At 38.4% G+C, this 23,641-nt stretch overlaps 1 protein-coding gene across 1 annotated transcript in view; it reads left to right on the forward strand.

Annotated features, from left to right (window-relative positions):
- The first annotated feature begins 296 nt into the window (after positions 1–296).
- Positions 297–23,641, forward strand: part of vipr1b (vasoactive intestinal peptide receptor 1b) — a 40,815-nt gene continuing 17,470 nt past the window's right edge. Inside the window, exons 1-5 of the mRNA XM_069159415.1 lie at positions 297–366; positions 463–559; positions 8,672–8,762; positions 13,441–13,551; positions 22,851–22,951. Coding sequence (XP_069015516.1) covers positions 506–559; positions 8,672–8,762; positions 13,441–13,551; positions 22,851–22,951 — 357 coding nt within the window. The 5' untranslated portion in view covers positions 297–366; positions 463–505. The remainder of the gene's footprint in view (positions 367–462; positions 560–8,671; positions 8,763–13,440; positions 13,552–22,850; positions 22,952–23,641) is intronic.

The following is a 23,641-nucleotide window of genomic DNA, read 5'->3' on the forward strand; positions in this document are numbered from 1 at the left end:
GGTGTGCAAGAAAAAGTCAGTCCGGTGAGGACCGGCCCACGTCCGGTCTGTAACCTCCATGGATCAATGTCCCTCAGACAACATCAGCTCCACCTTAATTCAGACTTTTCGTTTTTTTCATTGCGTGTGTTTGGTGTAACTATCGAGAACAAAAAGAGGAACCAGAGTTTACACTAGAATGAATTAGTGGTCTCCTGATTTACATCGTCCTCCTACAGGCTGACAGACATGTAAACAAACGGTCTCTCGGGCCGGGCGGTGTGTGTAGTTGTGAATGGGCAAGGGGCGGGCGCAGGGAAACAGATGCAGCTCTCCCGCTGGAGGAGCTCATAGAGAAGAGCGCAATCCGATGGACCGGCAGCAGAGGTTTACTTCACACATCTGAACAAACCCACAGCCACGATTTCTTTAACACACCGAAACGGCCATAAGGAGGAGTTTTTTTTTTTTTTATTCACCAAGATCAACGAGTCGTCGATAAGAAAACTCAAGAACTGAAGACAGGATGGGTTCATCACAGCTGTTCTATCTACTGCTGTTGTACGGATATCTACCAAAAGTAAGTCTCTTGTATTCTGAAAATACTCTTTAAAAAATTGTTTTAACAATAAAAATACTTTTTGGCCGTCAAAAAAACTGCATGAAGTCCAGGTTAAATGGACATTGAAACCACTTCTTTACAGCCATAAAGAGATCTATCTTTAGATCATTGCCTTTGCACCTGAGCTTTAAAAAAAAAGTATTTCCCAAAAAGTCTGTGTAATTTCTCTTTAAAAAGAAAACTAAAATCTTTTACTGTCTGTTTTATTTTTATTTTGTTCATTGGGGTTTATATCTTCCCAAGGCATTCAACATGTGAAACCTTTTTCATTCCTACAGATGAGTCAGAACCTGTGAAGGTAAACAAGACTAGTCTGACAAATTGAGCAAAATGAAAAGTCAAATTAATACAAATAGACTCCTAAAAGCAAGCACACCTTAAATTATACGTGTCACATTTAAGACCACATTTATATGAAAATAGCTTGAATTAGAATCAGTAGTGTTTCAGTGTGATTTGCCTGGAAAATTGTTTTATCTATATATATATATATATATATATATATATATATAAAGTCTGAGTTTGGCTGCTTTTACTGTTGGATTTGTTGTTGCATAGGATGTGAATGTCGCCATGAAAAGCGTGTAAAGAGCTCAAAATGATCCGACTACTGGTTGACCTGAAGTCATTTTAACTGGCTCCTGTGTTTATATTATGTTCACTGATAACAGATCTGATGCAGGACACCGTTTACTGTAAATTCACATGCGGTGAACACGTCTGAGCGCCTTCTATGCTCAACACTGTTTTGAATATTTTTCCAGAGGACAAATGCTGTAATTTAACTGGACTACATTCTTCCCACTTAGCCTGTATTATTTAAACAAATAATTGGTGGGAAAGCCCTTGAGCATTGCCATATGTCACCTCTCAGTGGCACCGTGTGCTGCTGCAGGAATACAGTGTATGTTCTGTGGATGATGGATGTGCAGGCTTTCCTGCGTCTTTTGTAGTTGCACACAAGTGTAAAGATGTGTCTTGAAGTAAAATGGACAACCGCTCTGTGCACAGGGGCTGTCACGATCATGAAATTTTAGTTGATGATTAATTGTCAAATATTTGTTATTGTCATTTTCAATTCATTTTACTTTGATCGCCACCTTTTTGCTGCAGATCTGACAAATGGCCTTCAAGTTCTCCTTTTTCATTTGGCTTTAAAGCCCAATTTTGCCTTCAGAGGTGCCGTGGTGTTTGCCTTTGCAACCAAATCCATGATGTTAATGTCAGTAGATGCTCAACGAAATGTGGTCAATCGAATATTAGAAATTAAGCACCTCAAGATAAACCTTTGATGGCACTAATTCTCCACTCATGTGCCAGCTCCACTCAAGTCTTGCAAAAGAAGTGTGACGTGATTAAAAGAGCACCAGTCAAACCTCAAATGGTGGAAATCGTCACAGGTGAAGGAAATGAGACATTTCTGTTAGTTTCATCCAGCTGTTTTTATATGAATGAATGGAAGTGATTCCAACCATCATGCAGCAGGACTGTACTCAGCTTAAATCATTGTGATCCAGTGATTATGTAATAGTTGTGACAGGCCTACCCGTTTGCTCTTTTTATTTGCACGCTCAGCCAAAGTGTCATCTGCAATTATGTCTTATTTTTAATATTTATCTTTATGAAGAAATGTCAGAAGTATTCTGCTGATGCTCCTCTAACTGCACACACACAACCGGTAAAAAGCTTTTACTTTGTTCTTTCAAGTATCGGTGTAATTTCAGTGATCAGGGATGAATATGCCTCTTGAAGCTGAAGACTTCTGATAATGATAATAATTGTGACTTTGGATTGATTTTTAGTCATTGCTAAAAATTGCATGGCTTCCTTCACTGCCAGTGAGAAAAGCTTTTTCTCGGCAGAATGGGCTGTGAATATTTAAGTGAGTGTGTGAAAATGTCCTCTCCTCACCTCTGACAGTCCTCAGATGTCCAGCCCACCCTGACACTTTGGATCAACCAGATGCGTCATTTGTTGACATACTTTAGTGTCTCTTGTATGGTTTGCTGGTGTGTCTTTTCCAAGACCCTCGGTGGCAGCTTTACAATAACACACCCTGACGTTTTTCCATCGATATATCTGGTGAGGAAATGTGGTGTCGAGGGAAGCGCAGAAAAATCCCATAAGTGGCTAAAAAAGTGCACGTTAGTGGCTGGATGTCACCGTCATTGAGGTGGGAGGAGGAGGGAAAGAGCAGCGAGGTGGGCGATAATGGCTTTTCCTCCCCATCTCACATTAAATCACATGGAAACCCGCTGATAGACACCAAAACTTTTTTTTTTTTTTTAAACAAATAATCACAGTTACCTATTTGTGCTGTAAAGGGGGTTTAGTGCGGAGGTGGCGGCTCGCTCCTATTTTACCTCTTAAAACAGTTTCTTTTCACGTACTTGTGATTCAGTATGAAAAATATGGTACATTTGAAGGATATATGTATGCTTGGTTTTCTGGAGGAACAACCAAACACAATAGGAAATTGCAGATTCATGTCGCCACAATAACCTAAAATAGAATATCTGTCCACTATAAATAGTTCAAAGCCAACAAAAAACAGAGACACTGTGAGGCTGTACGTTCTCAGTTCATGCACAGCTGCATTCATGCAACTTTATGCACCATCATTTCTGCTGTTTGTTTTTCTCCTGCAAATCCAGTTGTCCTCTTTTTTTTAATGAAACCTTCCTCCTGTGTGCACATAGCAGCAACTAAGCCTCCATCAACTTGTGGACGTGAGAAGATCAAACCCAACTTTTTAGCAACCCAACACTTTAGTAATGTGTTAATCAGTAGCACTGTACAATTAAACTTTATAAGCATTAAATTATATTAACAGGAAGCCACGATAGCATCACAAGCTTTTAGCATAACTTACGAAAAACTCAGTCTAAGGGGGTATATATATTGCTTTTGATTATTTGTAAGATTTGTTTTCTTTATATATTCATACAAATAGATAAGTGGGAAAAATGTAATATGCTTACTTTATCAAAACTATTTTTTTTGTGTTTTTGTGAAATATAATTTGATAAACTTCTGAATTAACTTTTGTTCAGGTCAGATTTGTAAACCACAGTTGATGTAATCCTTTTTGACTTTCCTCTGAACTGGTCAAACAGTACGATAGCGGAGACAAGCTAACACAAGTTAGGTTAGTTGGTTCAGTCGGCTGCAACAGTCATTTAGTGCAGTTGTAGCTTTGTAGAACCTGCTGCATCAGCTAGTTCATGTGGTACCACGTATTTTAATTTAAATCAAAATTAAGTGGATATTTATTTAAATCCACTCTTACTTGACACCTAAACTGGCAACCAGAAATTATAACGCACAGCTGGAAGCACATAAAACCACAACCAGGATGTCTTTACATTTATATTAATGCACACATTAAACAAACAAGAAACAACATTTGAATTACATAGCTTTACAGGTGCTGGTATGCCTATTTTTTTTTTTAACACCGGACAGAGCCAGGATGTTTTTCAGTCTCAATCAACTCTTAATTAATTAATGCATTTATATCACTCGTGGTAAAACAAATTAGCATATTGTTTTCCAAAATTGTAAGATATTTCTTCACAACACTTGGTTAGTTTTTAGCATTAGACAAAAACACGTGTTTTTGCTTGTTTTGTTCGAAATGTTTAGCCATAATTATTGTACAATGCTCACACTTGGCTCACTGATGCATCAACCACGAGTGTAACTGTTTATCTTCAGTGAAGCGCAGGGTGTAAACACATTACTCCTCATTGTCTGGCCACACACAGACACAAGCCTCTCTTTTCGTTTTCCTGTCAGCTCTCGCGTTTTTCATTTGATCGTTATCGTGTACTCAAACAAGGCGAGGCCAGCAGCCATGTTAAATGACAACAATCACTAAAAACTTGCAGCAGCACCGCGCCGGCCCTCACGACAAGCGCTGCCCCAACAAACTATCAAAGCAGACAGGTATTTATGTGATGTTTTGCTTACTGCTTGTCCCAAAGGCTTTGGAGAAGTCTACTTATCATGTGCGTGGCTTCAGATTGGCAGTTTGATGGTTTTATTATCATTGGTCAACTCTTTGTGTATTCTGGCTCTGTTCACAATATGCATGTACAGGGTTATAGGAACTAATAAACTACCTCCATGCAATGAAGTGCCCTTGATCCCAGCAGCTTACAGTATAAGGCCACGCACACATTCCACTATCATGTCTGTTTTCCCCCCAGAGGAAGGACTTTGCTTCAAGTTTTTTTACTGTTTATGCAGCATTAATGGTTTTCGGGAAAGTTCAAGTTGAAACTAGGTTGCGTTTTTCAAAACTCAGAAGACACAAAGCAATGTCCTACTTTCATATTTCATAAATAAACTGAAAATCTGGGACTGGCAGCTACGTTGTTTTTAAATTGAGAGATAGCTCCGATCATGTTTCTTCATATTTATGATTTCTTAATTCAGATGTTGCTCTGACACTTCTTGAAGCACTGTTGAAATACCCTTTTCAAGGCGGAGGGAACAACAAATCACGCGAGTAATTATTCCAAGTTATGTCTCTTGAACAACATCAGCACCTGACTTACACATGTTTTTATGATCACTGGTACGTGCGCATTTTTGAATTCTCCTTTGACATGATGAGAGCGCACGTTGAAATCTGCAATGGAGATCCTTGAAACAAATACAGCAGTGAAGCAATAGGTTTTGACGAGGTGTTTTGAGTGGCATTTATGTTTCAAGAGGAGTAGAAAGTCACTGTCTAAGACTGAAGATGGCGCATCAAGTCAAGAGCGCAACCAGCTGGGTTTTCTTTGACTTGTGAATTCTTTCTGTTTCCCCAAAAATGTACATAAAATTTGATGTGCACTCCCTGATTGATTTTTAACGTCCATGGGGAAATTGCAAATGGCCACGTACCAGTGTTCACAAAAACGTGCACAACAGCTGCTGATGTTCGTCAAGTGTCGTAACTTGGAACACCTGCTCATGAAGGCGATAGCTTCCCCCTCCGCTGTGCATGTCACGGTGCTGCGGTGTTTGTGCTAAGCAGACTCTGAACTTTTTGATTGCCTCTTGTAACAAGTTAGCAATCAGTGCAGGACCTTTCTTTTTTGATATTGTCCTTTCGCTTTAGTTTTACAAATAATCTATTTGCAGTCAATCAAAGTACAACATGGAGCTCTGTGCCAGTTGTCTGTTGACCAGTTTGAGTAATCCAGCCTTGGATGATACAAAATAAATTTACTTTATTAATTCGTGAGAGTTGCACACATAATCTTTTACAGAATTTTGCCAAAATGTGACATCTATACCAATTGAAAATGAATTTTAACAATAGTTAGCCAGAATTATTTTTCAAAAGAGCTTTAAGTAGTTCTGAGTAATAAAACTAATAATGTGACAGTAGCTGTATTGGACAGTAGGATTACAGTTGTGATGGTAAATCAGATGCACACAAGAGAAACCTCAGTGATGGACCAGGTTGAAGAATTTTATATTCTCTCATTTCCCTTCACTATGATGGTAGCTTCCCCAGGGATTTTTTTTTTTTTTTTTTTTTACTAAAATCCTCTTTTAAGTGCTCCACTGCTACATTGCTCCACAATCAATTTCATGCTTATCAGAAATAAGGTTACTAAAGGGTCTGACCAACATGAGACATCCTTCTGCATCCATATTGCTCTTGTACAGATGAAATGGCTTAATCTCCTGCCTCCCAGGCAATGCTGCTGCTATTACTTCAGGATATGTTGGATTTTGTGCTGTAATCAGTTGCAGGCAAAGACTCCTGTGAATAAAATTGTGTGGATTATGATAGTGTAGAACAACCTCACAGAGAGGGAGCTGGTGCGGCAATGAGTTAAGCTCACAGAAGAACGTGTAGAAAAGTGGACGTAAATAGCATGAAGGTATTACATAGTTGTAACTGTAAATACCGCATTTTCAAGTTTTTACAGGTTGCATTCCGGAAAATGATTGACTTCCAATCTAGATGTCACTAAATCCTGCTTGTGCATAAACTCAGATTTAAGGTGAGCACAGAGAAACCTTCTCCTTGACATGACTCTACACAGCGAAGCTAAAACATCCAAGTGAAGTAACGATACAAAATCATATACATTTTTGAAGGGCTGAAACTTTTTGACATGAGCATGACTTGGCATAAAAAGACACCCTGGGAGACAAAAATTTAACCATCTCCTTTTTGTTCCAATCCTTTAAAAAGACCCAAGTGAATTATGTATCTTGTCTGTCGGGAACAAAGGACTCAACCTGAATGAAGCAGCGTCTGTATCTCAACCATAGAATCTATTTAAAAGTGGACGAAAGGGGTCTGAAAAATGAGACCGATGCAGAAATGCATTAAACTACAATACCACCGAGTGCTACTAGAGGTTGGCTCCAAGAACCCTCTGGCTCCGTAGACTCCTATTCAACTTGTCGCATGGAATACAAAGTACATCTTTTCCTCAAGTTATTTCGGTGCCATTAGCTAAAGTTGCTCCTTTTTATATTTTTTTGGCAGTCCATCTGAAAATAATCCTGTTATTAATTAGAAAATAAGCCTCAAAAGGCCTTGTTTTTGGGGGCGTGTCTGTGTGGTGCAGTCAGGTTACGGCTATCGCTGGGCGGGATGTAATTTCGTCGAGCTTCCAATCGGATCAAGTCAGAGCCACGGCTTGCTCCACCCCGGCCTGTCGAAATACGGTCACTTCCTGCTCCAAACCGCTCTGAACTAGCAAGATGGCCACGGCCCAAATCCGAAATCAAGGCCTTATAGCGGCCGTTCACAAACCAATTAGTGACGTCATAGTTGGTTGCCCCTTAATCTGAACTAAGAAAACATTAACCAAAGAGGTGGAATATATTTTTTTTAATGTAATTTTTAGCTAATGATAACTGTTATTTTGCTGATAAAGGGTGTCAAAAAAAAATAAAAATGCTATATGTGTTATCTGACGTGTCATTTGGCTCGTTCCACATTTGTGTTTGGCATTTGTAAGCTGCTGTTAGACGACACCAGTTTTATACATGATCTACACTCTGACTGACTGATAATGTCGACTGTCACGGGTTCCTTGTAGATGTCATGTATTATGCTTGAGTGCTTTTAAATATTCAACTACTGTAGGTATCTCAAAGCACAGCAGGTGCTTTGGATGTTGTGTAATTACTGTACTACTTGTATAAATGATGAACCCCTGACTTTACTCTTGCCTCATTACACTTATAACACGACTCTGCTCATGGTAACCTATCATTAGGGACATTTAGGCGTGTTTGTCTGGCCTTAAGTGATCACACGCAGACTGCTGTTGCAGCTTGACTAAACAGGATGACTGTCGAATACATTTGACAGCTCCAGGTGGACCGGGCTCATGGAAGACACTTTAAAGACATCTACAAGGACCGATTATTGAACACGAGTTGCCCAGTAGTAAATAAATCGCTTTGTGCTGCACCCCTCCTCCCACCGTGACCTTTATTGCTCTGAGTCTTGTAGGTATTGCAGGTTTGGTGGCAAGATCCCAGGGTGAAGCTCTTCCCTGGGTGTTCATGAATACGCTCTGCCTCACACCGACTCCTCTCTTCCTCTTCCTCTCGCTCTTCATCTTCACTGAACTTCTCCAGCTCCTCGCTGCTCGTCGTAGACATTTTCATTGACCCACCGGCTCTCTGCCAGCGGCTGTCAGCCTGCATTTTTCAGACTTTGTTGACACAGATGAACAATTGCAATAGATTGCTCAGCGGCTCCCTTCTCCACTTCCTAATCCATTTGCATGATAGCATCTATTTTCCTGGCAAGAAGGAGCTCAGTTTATATTTCAGATACAGAGAACATTTCTGTGGATTTACTGTATTTAGCCAGGGTTTTTTTTCTGATAGGAATACATTACATCAAAGACCGCAGTCACAAGAATGTGATAAAAGGAAATGTCGACTAAAATATTTATTGGCACATACTTTCCTGCTTATAACTTCGCTACTGCCTCAACCTCACTGAATTCTGTCAGTAACTAATAGCAGTGTAATGGAAGTACAGTATATGTCATTCTTGACACTTAAATGTTCTTTCTGCTTCTTCCTCAGGTGCTATCGGTGCAGATGTGCGACGTGGTGAACGAGATTGAGCAGGAGAAAGAGCACTGTGAGAATAGCACCTATGGGAACGTCACTTCAGGTCATTCTTGAAAACATATTTGCGTCTGTCTGGCTGTTTAGGGTGTGCAGGAAGCTATTTAAAGGAAATAGGAGGCCGCATGAGTAAATAAATAGTGAGTAAAGGTCATTGCAGGGGTAAGGATTTTGTAGATAAAGTGCTAGCAAGGTGGAATATAAACCATAAACCTTATATCTTTCAGACACATAAGTTAATTATCTTGGCAACTCTTACAAAAAAAACCTGAGTTCAACCCTGCAATAGTATTACACACACATTGTAAAAGTAGAGTCTTAGATTTATTCAAAATCATCAATATTCAATACATAAGTCGGCTCTGTGGTTACATTTTATTCATTAAAGATACTGAAGTACTGATACTTTAAAGCCTTTCGTGCCCTTTCACATTCTTTGTCAGCATCAGAAATGAATCAGATCTGAACACAACATTATAGACATATTTTTAGACTGTGTGAAAACAAGTCTCAACAAACCATTATCTCCCCGACACGGGATAAATATACATCCACACATTTATTTACAAGTCATAGATAAAAAGACACCTTATTACGCTAGAACTTGTCTGAGAATTGTCACTTTTTTGAAAGTGTCAAAGTAATTGTTATCTGTACATCCACGGGTACATTACAAACATTAAATAATCACGTGAAAAGAAAGCCGTGTATATGCATGGACACGACTTTTTACAAAACAAAATGTCTCATACAGGGGATAAAGTTCAGAATTCTGACATTGAAATAAAAGGTGGAAAAACAATTAAATAAGGAGGGAATGATTTCAGACTTTATATAAACCCTAACAAACTTTTATCCAACCAGGTACAGGTTTCTCTATCTGTACATTATCTATACACGCTTTATGTTGTGGGAGGTCAAAGGGGGGGTGGAGCCTAAGATCTCTTGTTACTAGCTCATTTCAACAGAACAGATGCAGGTTCGCTTACGGTTATGAGAGTTTTCAGTTGTACAACCCCGTTTCTGAAAACATTGGGACAAAATGCAGTGAACTGCAAATCCCCATAAACCCATATTTAATTGCCAATAGACCAAAGACAACATATTAAGTGTTGAAATGTAGACATTTTATTGTTTCATGAAAAATGTGGGCTTATTTTGAATTTGATGCCAGCAACACGTCTCAAAAAAGTTGGCACAGGGGCAACAAAAGGCTGCAATGACATTATTGGGTATAAAAAGAGCATTTCAGAGAGGCAGAGTCTATCAGTAGTGAAGATGGAGAGAGCCTCATCACTCTGTAAAAAGACTGCATTGGAAATAGTGCAATAATTATGTTCCTCAATGTAAAATTGCAAAGAATTTGGGGATTTCATTATCTACAATAATTAAAATCATTAAAAGATTCAGAGAATCTGGGGAAATCTCTTTACACAAGGGACAAGGCTGAAAACCAATATTGGGTGGTCTTGATCTTCGGGCCCTCAGGCGGCACTACATTAAAAGCAGACACAATTGTGTCGTGAAAATCATCGTCTGGGCTAAAAAGAACTTCAGAAAACCATCGTCTGTGAACACAGTTCATTGCTGCAACCACAAATGCTTGTTGAAACTCAGCCATGCAAAGAAGAAACCATATCTAAACATTATTAAGAAACCCTGCCGCCTTCTCTGGGCCCGAGCTCATTTAAAATGGAGTGAGGTGAAGTAGAAAACTGGTCCTGTGGTCTGACAAATCTAAATTTGCGATTCTTTTTGTGAATCATGGATGCTGCATCCTCCAGGTCTAAGAGCAGAGGGATGTCTCAGCTTCTTGTCAGCACTCAATTAAAATTTCAGCATCTGTGATGGTACAGGGATGCCTTACTGCACATGGTATGGGTAGCTGACACATTTGGGAAGAAACCATGAATGCTAAATGATATATACAGGTTTTGGAGCAACATATGCTGCCATCCAGACAGCGTCTCTTTTAGGGAAGGCCATACTTGTTTCAGCAAAACAATGTCAAACTGCATTCAGCTCGTATTTTAACTGCGTGGCTCCGTATTAGAAGACTCTGGGTGCTAAACTGGCCTGGCTGCAGTCCAGATCTGTAAACCATTTTTCACGAGCAAGGACCACCACCTCAATTAATTATTAACAGGATTTATTGATTATGATATGGTGGAATGCGTTGGAGCTGGGTAAGACACTGCGGTTTGGGAAAGACTTAATTGAGAATCCTCTGCGGCTCTCGGGCCTCGCAGATCCCCAAAAAAGCCTTCCTAAGAAAGCAGTGATGACTAAGCGATGCGCAGGTCTTGGAAGTTGTGACGGGTGCAGAGCGAAAATGAGCTTGAACCATCTATGCTCTCTCTTACCCTCCATGCATTTCCCACTACTGCATGTTTTTTCAAAATTCCCTTTAACACTGACATTTTTTTGATATTGATATTTAACATTGCTAATTTATGGCAGTGTTTAAGTCTCTTCATTGTACACTTTTTTGTTTTAATATTCCCTTGATATTTTAATGTTGTTCTTTGTGTTTGTTAAGCGTATTGGGAACATGTTTCATGGTGATTTTACACTGTAAATAATATTGAATTGAACTGAACATTGGGTGAGCCAAGACGGTGCTGACCACTGCACCATCACACCGCCCTCTACACAGGTCTAATCAACAGAATTATTTAAAACACATCTTTCTGTGTGGGTGTCTGGGTTCACTGAAGCCAACAAGGTTAGACTATCTTTTTTTTTTTTACTCATAGACCTGAAGAGGTTAAATGTTGCAGAATGAAAATAGACATGACTGAAGTTAAAGTGGGATTTTTGGTCAACACTTCTTCTGATTATATTGTTATCTGACACCATCATGGGTTGACCCACTCTGTCTGTAGGAGTGAGAAAACATATCATGTAATACAGTATCCTATCTCTGCTGTGCCCTTCGACATGTGCACCAAATAAGGCTAAAATTCATATTTATGTTTCTTCCTTGGCCCACCGAGTCATCTGGCTGCCTGTGCTTCCTGTGACTTTACAAAAACAGTGAAAAACGAATCTACGTTAAACTCGGCACTATCTGCATTTGCTCTCGTTTTAATAAAAAAAAAAACACCACCCATACTGTATGCACTGCATGGTGAATTAATTGAATCCACATGAACGGCTCACGTGGCAACAGCTTTCCTTATCTCCACAATGACCCTCATTTTTCTACTTCCCTATCTGCTTCCTCAACAGGAAGGTAGTGGAAGTTAAACTCAGAGGTCACGTCCCGACTAAATTAATTAGCAGCTGGAGAAACCATACGTTCACAGCCTATGGTTATTAAATATAGGGATTATTTTTTTTTTTTTGCAATGCCTTGGTTTCCTTGAGACAGAACAGACATGAAAAGGAGTATTTTTTTTGACAGTTTGTGTATTCTGACATGAAGAGCTGTCACAAAATGACTCTTGAGATTATTGACTCAAAGATGTTCTTGAAAAAGCAGAAGCTGACTGATTTCCAGTGTTATTGAAGTTCAGAAATCTGTTCATCTCACAGTTGATTGCTCGCGTTTTTGTTCTAACGCAATTTCCTGAGCTTCACTCGGGTTTTATAGATCTGAGTGTTAGGTTGTGACTTTGACTAAAAATACAGACTCAGGTTAAAAAAAAAGATTTCAAGGAAAGTTCACGGAAAAGCTGGTGTGTGATTGTACATTTTGGCACTAACAAATTTATCCTGAACAACATCTTGTGTGCTTTTTCTTGCCTTACTAGATGCTATTGTATGTCCAATGATGTAACCGGACACGGTGTGACCGGTGTATATTTATTGGTCTTTATTGAAATGTTCCAAAGCTGCTTGTTTTATTAAAAATAAATATTATTTCTGCTCATTACTTAGACCTTTTTAATGTGATTGCTTACTCTCAAAAGTTATGAAGGAAGAAGGCATGCTGGGAAATGCTTATTTGATTGCCCAAAGACCTCACTACTTGTCACTTGTTACATGTCATGTGTCCGGGCTGTTTTCAGGCTCAGGGAAAATATTTGCGCTGGCAATCACAATAATCTTACTCTGCAGGATGTGTCACATGAGATAAAAAAAAAAAACCCAATAGCTTTCAGTTTTTAGTCAAAAGCTCCTGCAATTGTAAGAGAGCATTGTTTAAGAATCAAAAGTACCAAAGATTAAACCAAAGCAAAATTCAAGTGTAGCTGCACAGGTAAAATGATGCTTTCCAAAATAATTGAGTGGATGAAGATACAAGGACACAGGCTTTAGCAGAGTTCATCCTCTTGGCTTGTTAGGGATCTAGGTAGCGATAAATGACAAACAGATTGCATATTGATTGTTATGAATCGATAAATTAGATTTTTTTTGAATATCTCTACAACCAGCCACTACAGATAGAAATCCAATCTTCTGAGATTTTTCTCTCTTCTCCCTTTTGTGTTGATCTTATAACTTGTTAAAAAGGGTTTTCAGAATTTAAACGTTGTTCCATCACTTGAAGATCATCATAAAAACAGAATAAAGACGTATTTATACAGTAACCAACTTGTGAATCTGCAGTAAAACTAGGTGATAGTAAATTGTTCCTTGCAGTTGCTGCACAACATTGACTGTCACGGGTGTCGTGTTAAGCACATGAATTAATTTTGTCATTGTGGTCTCTGTGTGTGTGTGTGTGTGTGTGTGTGTGTGTGTGTGTGTGTATTAATGTTAATGTCTTCTCCTGGCAGGTTGCCAAGGCATGTGGGACATCATTGCCTGTTGGCCTACAGCCAGAGTCGGAGAGGTGGTTACAATAACTTGCCCCATGTACTTCAGTTACTTCAGTGACCAACAAAGAGGTAAAACCCTTTACGTTTCGTTCGTGTAAATACACAGTGCAGTCTGTAGGAAATTATTAATATAGGCTATTTGATGGAATTTATTTTTCCTAGTCTGCTATCTCATTGCAGGAATAATTGGTGGAATGAATTATTTTGTGGCAAACAAGCCGACAGGTGGCAAAACAGGACTTTGCTGTAATTTTAGCCATCAGCTACCACATTTTTATATTTATTTATTTATTCACATTTCTTCTAGCTGTCAGCCAGCCTTGCCTTTGGGTAGACACTGAAAATGTCTACTGTGTTGCTTGCATGCAAATGAACATTTAAAATCTTTTGGACATCAGAAAATAATTTGACACTCCACAAAAAGGCTTTTGGCAACCCACTGACAGGAAAATGGATATTGATTCATGAGCTTTATAAAAAACATCAGTACCTCACTGTTATATAGAAATCTAACCCGTAAAATTTCAGAACATTTTACGTTTATGTAATGGTCCTTTCATAGAACGAGAACAATAGACTGCTCTGCTCTGCTCTACCAGGGCTTTACATAGTGATTCCTTACAGGCGATGCTCTAGGAAAAACAAGGGGGGGGAATAATTTTTTAATCATCTTGATAAATGTAATTCTGGCATTGAGCAGTCGGCATGCTTTGAGTGAAATTGGTCCATGCTGAGGATAACAAGGCCACATTTTGACCTTTTTCCAGAGAATCAGGAGCTGTTTAGCTGTTAAAAAAATAAAAAAAATAAAATAAATCAAGGGTTGGCCACACTCTTGACCTTTTAGATGGCTTCACTCTGAAAAATAATAATGAAAAAAAAAATACCTTGTTATATATTTCCACAATAATTCTTTTAATTTTTTAACTGTATGGTGAAATATGTTCTTCTGTTATTTTGTGGTAGTACTTTTGTAATGTTTTACATGTACTGAGAGTTTATGCAGCACTTTGATCCACTTCATTTTTGTAGATTTTATAGTTTGAAACTAAATCTACAGTTTTCTGTCTTGTTTTAAATGTGAACTGGATTAAACTGAATTGAAAGTTGGATTATAAAATTTCAGACATTTCGCAGAGTCTGATGCACCAGCAATGCACCAATAATGTCTCACGACCCCGAGTTGGTCAAAATTGGTGCTGATGGATATCCATTCCTCCTTTTCAACGTCACTGGGCTCTTTACTTGCTCCTCTGGTGCTCCTGCTTCGGTCAATGCTTAATCTTTCTCCCTGACTGAGAGATTGGCTTCTATCCGACTATTGACAGCACCACTGGATACAAAATGATGGGGCTTTTACTGTTAGGTAACCACTTACACTAACAGATGTGGCCTCACTGTAGAGGAGGAGATGAGTGAGATACCAACTCGGCCGGTAGTCTTGCAGCTAAGATGGATTTCATCTGGTTTTCACAGATGAGAGGGCACATTATACAAAGACCAAAGGCCCCCACCAGTGAAATTTGAAATGCATAATTCCCGGGCCTGTTCATCCTTTTCCTCCTTTGTACAACACGTCTCTATTATCGTCTACTGGTATTACATAAAAAAAAAATTATGCCTATGCTTTTATTCACCTCAAGATAAAACAAATTATATTTCACTTGTTCAGTTTTACTTCTCTTCTTTAAAAGGATTTCCCTGAATCTTGGTCACTACTATCTCTTCGCTCTCTCATTTGCTTATTTACTTCCTTGCCCAGAGTTAGATGAGAGGATTCGTACCGATCTCTTGTCTGTACACTAATTCCGATGCTACAGTTAACGGATGGTTTCGCTTAGAAAAAAGTAAGTGATGTTTTTTTTGTACAGCAGATCTAATGTCAGAAACTGACATTTTGACATGAATCACTTTTAATTTTACTCTCGGAAAGAAAGAGCATGAGGGCATTTTTCAAAATGTCAAACCATTCCTTTAAATTGTATTGAACTAACATTTCAGTGTCATACTGTCGCTGTAATTATTACAACTACATATACACATCGTTAACAGTTCACTGCAGTGTTTTTCTGCTTTGTTTAGCTCTCAAACTGTCACTTTTCATTCTCATCATTTACTTTTAAGACTCTTTACATTTCTGTCTGTTTGTAACCAAATATTTCAACTAACCGTGGGTGAGCTCTTTTATGTTTGCATATATCATAGATGTGAAAAAAGCCAATCCATCACCTCTTAAACAGCCAGTAAAATTCCCCCATGCTATTGGTTTATGCTGAATCTTTTTCACCGTCTGGGAGTAGTGGTGTACTCATACTGGCATTAAGACCTCAGAAAGTTGCAGTGAATGAGACACTGGGAAAAGTGGCACTTCAAAGATGGAGGATGTACTTTCAACCCCACGTGTACTGCAGGCTGATGGCAGTGTGAAAAAAGGTGAATTTAAAGCTAATGGCAAAAGTTTAAACAAATCTAGTAATGCTTTGAATGGACTTGTGGTTACTACAGATAATGTTGTCAGAGCCACATTATTGTTGAATATAAGATAGAAAATGATACAAATTGCCATGATAATGTTCCGTGTTACTTCTACCATGCTAATTTTCACATTCATAATTGGTTTCCATTTAAAAAAAAAAAAAAAAAATTAAATTGTGATTTATTTGATTAGATATAATGTATATTAGCATCTGAAACTTCATTTGTATTTCTAATATATATGATATTTCACTACATGATAAGCAATTGGGGCGTTAATAAGAACAAGTTCCTCGAGAAGTGGAGACATAACTTTCATAAAACTGGGAGCAGTGAGAGTTTTGAAACATTGTGCTGCACGTAGCAATAAACATTCAGTTTTCTTGTTATTGAAGTAATTTGTTTTCAGATTATTGCCCTCGACAGATGGCAGAAATCAATTGCCTTGCTTGTCACAGAGCATCAAGTGAAATTGTCTTTGGACAACAATCTACGACATGGTTGTTATTACTTTGCATATACCACTGCTTTCTAGTTGAATTTATGCAAAACATCTCTGCATTTTATTGCATTTCTTTTGCAAAATCAATACAAAAGTCAAATCTAAAAATAATAAATAATTTTTTTCGGTATGAATATTTTGTGTGTGTCCTGTGATGCAGTTAAAGTCTAGACCTCTTACTTGTGCCTCTTTAAAGGGGCAATCTGTAAAATGTTTAGTTTAGAATGTAAAATAATTGACTAAACCTATCCTCAGTATGTGTAGGAATAGTAGTTTTGATGTCTAAATATTGTATTGCAAAGATATTTACAGAAGTAAGCATGCTAATCAGCTAGCGGCGGCCCGGCCTGTCTCATAGTACCACTTTGTACCACAAGATGTTACAGTGAGTTACTGGCGTGGAAAATCGGCCCTCAGTCCAACATCAGAGAAAGAGGAAGTGTATTCAAACCTCTGGTTTTGATCAAATTAAACGGCAAACAGAGCGATGGTTGAAACTCTTGACAAAACAGAATACACTTTATGTTATAATCTCAGATTCAAATTTGAGTATTCATCAAAAGGCAATTTCTTAATTATAAAAAAATTGAATCCCATAAAGAGTCAAGAAGGTGTTTTTCATAGCAGAATTTTAATAGAAATGGACTTTTCTTCGACATACATTTTTTTTTTTGTCAGACCTGATGGAGTTGTTGCTGCAAATTGAGACAGATGTTATTTGTAGCGAACATCTTGACATATTCCTTTTTCCATACTTTCATACACTTTGAAAGTGCAAAATATTCAGGATTTCCTGATGTCGAGTTGCCGCTCTTTATGCTCAGCCCAAATCTCATTTTCTCTTTGAATAAAAACATGATTGACTTTTATTTTTACTTTGTAATTGATTATCCCTTGATAAGAGATATTATTGCAGAGTAATAGCTTTGACCTTAATTCAACTCTTCTTTTTTTCCTCTAAAAAGTAATTTGCCTTCAATTTTAGTCTTTTAATGTGTCACGGCAGCTTGCTTGTATTAGACAACCTTGTAGCCAGCTCGCTCTGTCTTCTGGGATCAGGGAGAAGCCTGCTGCTAATTATCACAGCCGATGCTGCTCAGCAGGTCTTGAACTAGCCAGCCACCCTTGTCCAGTAACACTGTTGTGTTTCTGTCAATTCAGAGGACTTTAAGGAGGCATGCATTCATACTTGTCCCTAAACAAATAAACATTGAATAAAAAGGAAGGATGCACACCTACTGGATTTCCAACCAAGTGACGTATTCTGAGGCTGTCACCAAACAAGGGGTTTTCTCCCCTTTTTGTTTACTTGCCATGCCCGTAATTGTTGTTGTTGTCTCTCCCGTAAACAACCTTTTTGTACTCAAGTGATCTTTGGAATTCTGATGGATTTCAGTTTAATCTAAACAAATATGCAATTTGTTTCTTGGGATGGGTATTTCAAGCAAAAATGCTATTCAATATTCGCTGAGAACTATTGGACTATTATTCCCCCTGTTGTCACACCATTCAAGCTTGCACACAAAGGGAGAGAGACTCAGTTCTGCCATAAACTCAGGTTAAGAAAACGAAGGACAAATGACAAAGCTGACGGGGATCGTGTCTATAACTTCATCTTTGTCGTGAGGGCCGTTGTTTGCTCTGCAGACTTAGCTCCTGACAAAGCTAGCCTTTGATTGGTGATCTGTGGATGAACCTTCTGCTTGCTGCTTTGCTCCCAGAGCTGTGGTAGTCTTATGATATGCTAGTAATGTAACTTAAGCCTAAGCACACTGATACTGTCCTCATCAGAAAAAAGTTTTGTCATTCCTTAAAATGTTAAACTCCAACACGTGACTCGTGACCTAATGATACCCAACATGGTTTAGCTTCATCCATGACAACAAGCTTTTCATAACATTAACCTGCCAAACCTTAATAGCGGAGGTGCCAGATGAGAAAATGAGTCATTTTTGTAAAAAAAAAAAATTAATAATAATAAAAAAAATAAAATGGCTGACCTTGTTCTCACATGACAACAACCTCAGTCACCAAATCACAACATGCAACTCGGTTAGTAACTTTTCGTCCAGCAGTGTCAGAAGTGCTACTTTTTATCCGAGTGCACTTGATAAAACTAGCAAAAGGAGCAGTGAATTTACTTTAAAAACTTGTTTACTGACATGCCTGGAGGATAGATCACCAGCTTTGCATGTGCTGTTGGAGCTTTGCACCTGAACTGCGGCTGATATCTGAGCAGCAGCTTTAGCGGTGACTTGGCCAAAACTAACTTTTGAAGCTGTGGATTTCATTTAAAGTCAAATATTTGACTTGCTGGAAGTTTTGTGACATCCTAATCAGCTACTTCTCTGCAACAACATGTGAAAATGAAATTGAGTTTCTCTGAATCTAGAGGGAATTATATTTTTGTCATCAAGAAAAGACTAAATTATGAATTATGTAGGGTATATACAGATAAAAGTAAAGTCGAAAGGACTTTGGCGACTGCTAGTAATTGAACGGGAATTTCTCGAAACCTTTTGGAAAGACAAACACCTTCATAAAATATAATGCATTAACGAAATAGCAGACTCAGTCAAAGCTTGGTGGTATTACCTCCTGTGAAGGCAGGGCTGCTAACAGGAAAGACAAACTGTGCATACAAATAGAGCAGGAGTTCACCTTCAAAGACGAGGCAAATAAATTGAGTCGACGCAGCTTGAGGTAAAGTCCTTTGGAGGGATACACAGACGAACTGAGAGTGTGGCTCTGCAATAAATCTCTCTAAATCCACAACTTCAAAAACAAAAGAGAAACTCGTAAAAAACTTCTTCGACCCATCTCTACTCACTGTGCAGTCGATTTTTACTTAAAAACTATTTTAACTTAAAGATAGAAACACCATTTTTGAATAATCTTGGGAGACGACTGTAAAATTTGCGAATGGCAGTCATTGTGAAAAACGATGCTTGGAAACCGCTTTTGTGAAACAGATCTCAGAGCAGCTATCGGAGACAAACTGTGCAATAGGACTTGATATGACTTACAAATTATCAAATGGCAACAGGCTTACATGTTAAACTGTTGGTGACCCAGGTAAATTATCTACCTGCTGAACATCAGCATGTTAGCGTGTAGCTCAAAGCTCTGCTTTCCTAAAACTTAAGTTGACTTGGATTTCTTCCTAAAAGTGCTGTAACAATCCTGCCTATCATATGTGGGCACAGAGACAGACATCCATAATACCAGTTTACTGGCTTGTCAGAAAACCTAGTAGGAAAAATTGTACATTAGAGATGAAATAAGAGGATGATTGCTGGTACGCAGAGACAAATTCGTGATAAAAAAAAAAAATCTATATCAAACAGAGCTCCATTCTGCTGTTATGTTACAGTCAGAAACCGAATCTGAAAACATGTCGTCATCACCCACCCTACATTGTGTGAACATATCTAATCAATGTCATGATTGCTGGAACAATCTGTCTCCCTGAGCACTACTGGATATTTTCCCATTTATTGACAGATTTTCTCTGTAAATGACCAGGAAGACAAACAAAAAAGAGTTTATATCAGAAATAATTGCAAGACAAATATATTATGTTTTCCACCATATTTCAAAGAAGTAAAGAGCAGAGTTTTACTTTACTTGAACATTATTGTTAAATGACAGCTGAAGATTCTCCACGTGAAAGGACATATTGTCTCAGGTGACCATGACCCACCTCAATGGGTTTTTTTTTTCCTCCTCTGCAAATGGCTCAACTCTGTGATCGCTGACGGAGCTCCACTTACACAACCTGACAGTATCCTGACAAAACCTTCCTCCTGCATGAGAATTCACCGATTAAGCTGTTAGTGGGGGTAATAGGACTGTGAGGTGGCAGTCTGCCAGCTACTCCTCTTCTCCTGCCTTTGTGGATCCAGTCTGAGTGTTCCGTCTTTGCAAAGAAAAAAACAAATCTTAACAGACTTTATTTTATTAAATACGAGTGTGGGCAGCAGAACAAACAGTGTCTGTTCATTTGACAACTTTACTGATGTGTTTCTGTTTAAAGTGTTCACAGACTTTTTTTTTTGGCATTTATTTGTTTTGAAGTTGTAGAGGGGGATTTGATGTCAATATTGTGTCATATTGTGTCATATTGCATCATATTTTAACACTTAAATCCAAAAGATGCAATCTCTCGTGGCATTTACTCTGACGGTAGAAGCCTAAATTGATTTCCTGTCTGCGCAAAACATATCCAAAGGATACAGAATAAACTGTCTATTTTCTCTGTTAGTTGCACAGTAGAATATTGCTTTAACACATATTATAAAACATCCAAAACTACAGATGCATATCTTCACAAAAATTCAATCTGTGGCTTTGTCTGTGACTGTCCTTGATTCCTGGTGCAGTCGCTCAGCTTTCAGTTGCTTTTCTATCAGACCCTTTCTTCCATTCTGCAATTTTCTGCAGTGCAGCAATAAATCTGTTGAAAAAAGTAGAAGCTTACCACCCAGACTACAAATGAACACGGCCCTGAGAAATTATTACACGTCAAGTTTAGTCCGTGTTTTCATTCAGGATCCTCAGGAGGATTCAGCCCCGGCCCTCCTACAACACCGCCTGAGAAGTTCCTTACTTACAGGAGAGTTTAATGAGGTTGATTCTGTGTGTGGCTACTTATGCATCCAGGAAAATTTATTTATGATAGAAAAACAAGAGAGAAAACAAAGGAGAATTTGAAAACATTATCTGAGCACAATGCTTAAAAACAGCCAGAGCAGAGACAACGTGACATTTCAATCACATGACCGCTCTGTGACCGAGCACTATTTCCAGATTCTTTACCAACATCCTGCTGCACATTCTTTCTTTTGCAGCTCATTGCCTGCGTATAATAACATTTAGCCGTAATTGACTACGTTTACGTGCACGCAGCATCCCGGCCGTCAGTCACACTGTGGTTAAGGTCTTATTTGGGTTAAGCTGTTTACATGAACCTCTGATGCACCACAAATGAATAAACCATGAACAAATCCCATGAATAAACCAAATACCAGACTTTCACAGACTGTTTTAATTGCAAATTAATACAAAAAGTATTTTTTATGGTAGAGAAAAAGCAGTTTAATGTTCTTACAATAGTGTTAGCATTCTTGTCTTTCATGACTTTTTGTGACCAACTTTTGATTAAATTCAACACATCATATACTGACACACCGACGTGTCTTGACTAAAAGAAGCCAGTGTAGAAAATCAACAAAAGAAAGAAAGAAAAACACAGAAACAATCAAAATATAAGCACAGTCCAAGACACAATCTCAATACCGGAGAGTCAATATAAATATAGATCAAATAGTAGGAAACTGATTATATCACCACCATAGAGGTCACAACTCCAGATAACCCTCTTAGAAACTAGAACATTAGAAAAGTTGAATATAAAATTTAAAAAAAAAAAAAAATTAAATAAAAGTTGAACACAAAGCAATCCCCAAAACCTTCACACCACTCCAGTAGTGAAGTATATTGAATTGATCCAGCTCCACAGTAATACCACAATATAGTTACCTAATGACTTGATTCATATTCATATCTGGTTTTCTGCAGACATCCGTGTTTTTAACAGCAAATAACATCCAGTAATTGTTAGTAATTAATTAACTGAATTTTTCCATAAAATGTTCAGATTACGTATTCTATTGGTTTTTCACCAAAATATCTGTTCTTGCAATACACCATCCGCCTGCAGCTAAACAGCTTCAGTTTATGGTTTTTGTCTGACTGCTTGTTTTTTTGTTGCCTAAATCCTGGATCTTAGAATGCAAATCAATTTCTCTGGTGTCACAGTCCTCTTTTGTAGCACATAAATGAAGAGCTTCTTTCACTTAAAAACAAATTTTGTCTTTCAATTGTGTTTCACCACAATGTAATTGGCAAAACAAATTAGGACTATGAACTCTCTAAAATGTCACCAGGTTTTATCCTAGTTTTACAACACCAATTTACCAGAAGTATTAAATTCAAAACATCAGGTTGTGGTCATGGTAATATTTCCTCTTATGACATGCATTCTATTACTTCCCTGGAACATTTTCATCTTTGCTCGGGGTTGGATGAGTGACAAGATAAGGATCAGTTTGTCAATATCTGGAACAGCTGAGTGCCTTTCTGCAGGCACAGATAATGCGCGAGTCAATAGTGGCTCCCATTAGCAGGAGTGAGTCACACAGCACTTCGTGGAGTTTGAAGTTTTCTTGATGTTTGAAGCGACCTAACAAGCCAGTGTGGGGTCAACGCCAGCATCACAGTGTGTCTCACGCAGGGTGTGTTGCACCAATTTTCATCTAACTTGGTGGGCAGATAGAAGAGAAACCTGCTGGGGTGGCCGTGACCTGTTTATGCCTTTTCCTATCTCCAGGTAACCTCTCCAAAACCTGCACAGCAGACGGCTGGACTGAGATGCATCCCATTGACATTGCTCTGAACTGTGGATACAATCTCAACAGCACTAACGACGACGTGAGTAAAGCCGCCGCAGTCTATAAGCGGCACCGGTGTTCTCGTAGTGAATGAACACAGCAGGGCAGTGGGAAACTATGTTAAGAGCCAATGGACAGGAAGAATTGAATGAGAACATATTTATTTTGCTCTGTGGGTGGGTGTTGTTGCATCTATTTGGAAAATGGCTGTATTGATTGCTGGTTTCACAACTCTGGTGTTTGGCTCCTACGCTAACAATTTTTTCATCGAGCAACGTTGAGTCGAATGTTTGGGCCTTAAAAACCTCCCACTTCTCTAAAGAGGTTAAGTTAGTAAGTTGTAATAAACTTCCACATGGTGTGTAAAGAAGAGAAACTGTAACGCTCATGTTACGACTGGTGACGTAAACATGTGGCCAGGTTGTTCTGTATTATAGCTGCAGGTCGCTTTTGTTTTGTTTGTATGCAAAACATTTTTGTTCCTTCAAACTAAAGAATTCATGAGGTAAAAGCAAAAATATTCTGAAGACATTATAAATGAATCTTCCAATAAGTCGGCATTATTCAATGTTAGCTGAGGCAGGCACACACACTCTTTGAAGGACAACACACTTGATGTTCATTGACAGGGCCAGGTCGGTTAGTTATTCCTGCCTCTGTTATCTGGCATTATGAGTCATTAGAGGTTATTCATGATGCCTCCGGGGGTGGGAGGAGAATAGATACATCA

This window comes from Embiotoca jacksoni, unplaced genomic scaffold (assembly GCF_022577435.1).
Source record: "Embiotoca jacksoni isolate LCO1_2020_lvr unplaced genomic scaffold, fEmbJac1.0.p SCAF_25, whole genome shotgun sequence".
In the NCBI taxonomy this organism is placed as follows: domain Eukaryota; kingdom Metazoa; phylum Chordata; class Actinopteri; family Embiotocidae; genus Embiotoca; species Embiotoca jacksoni.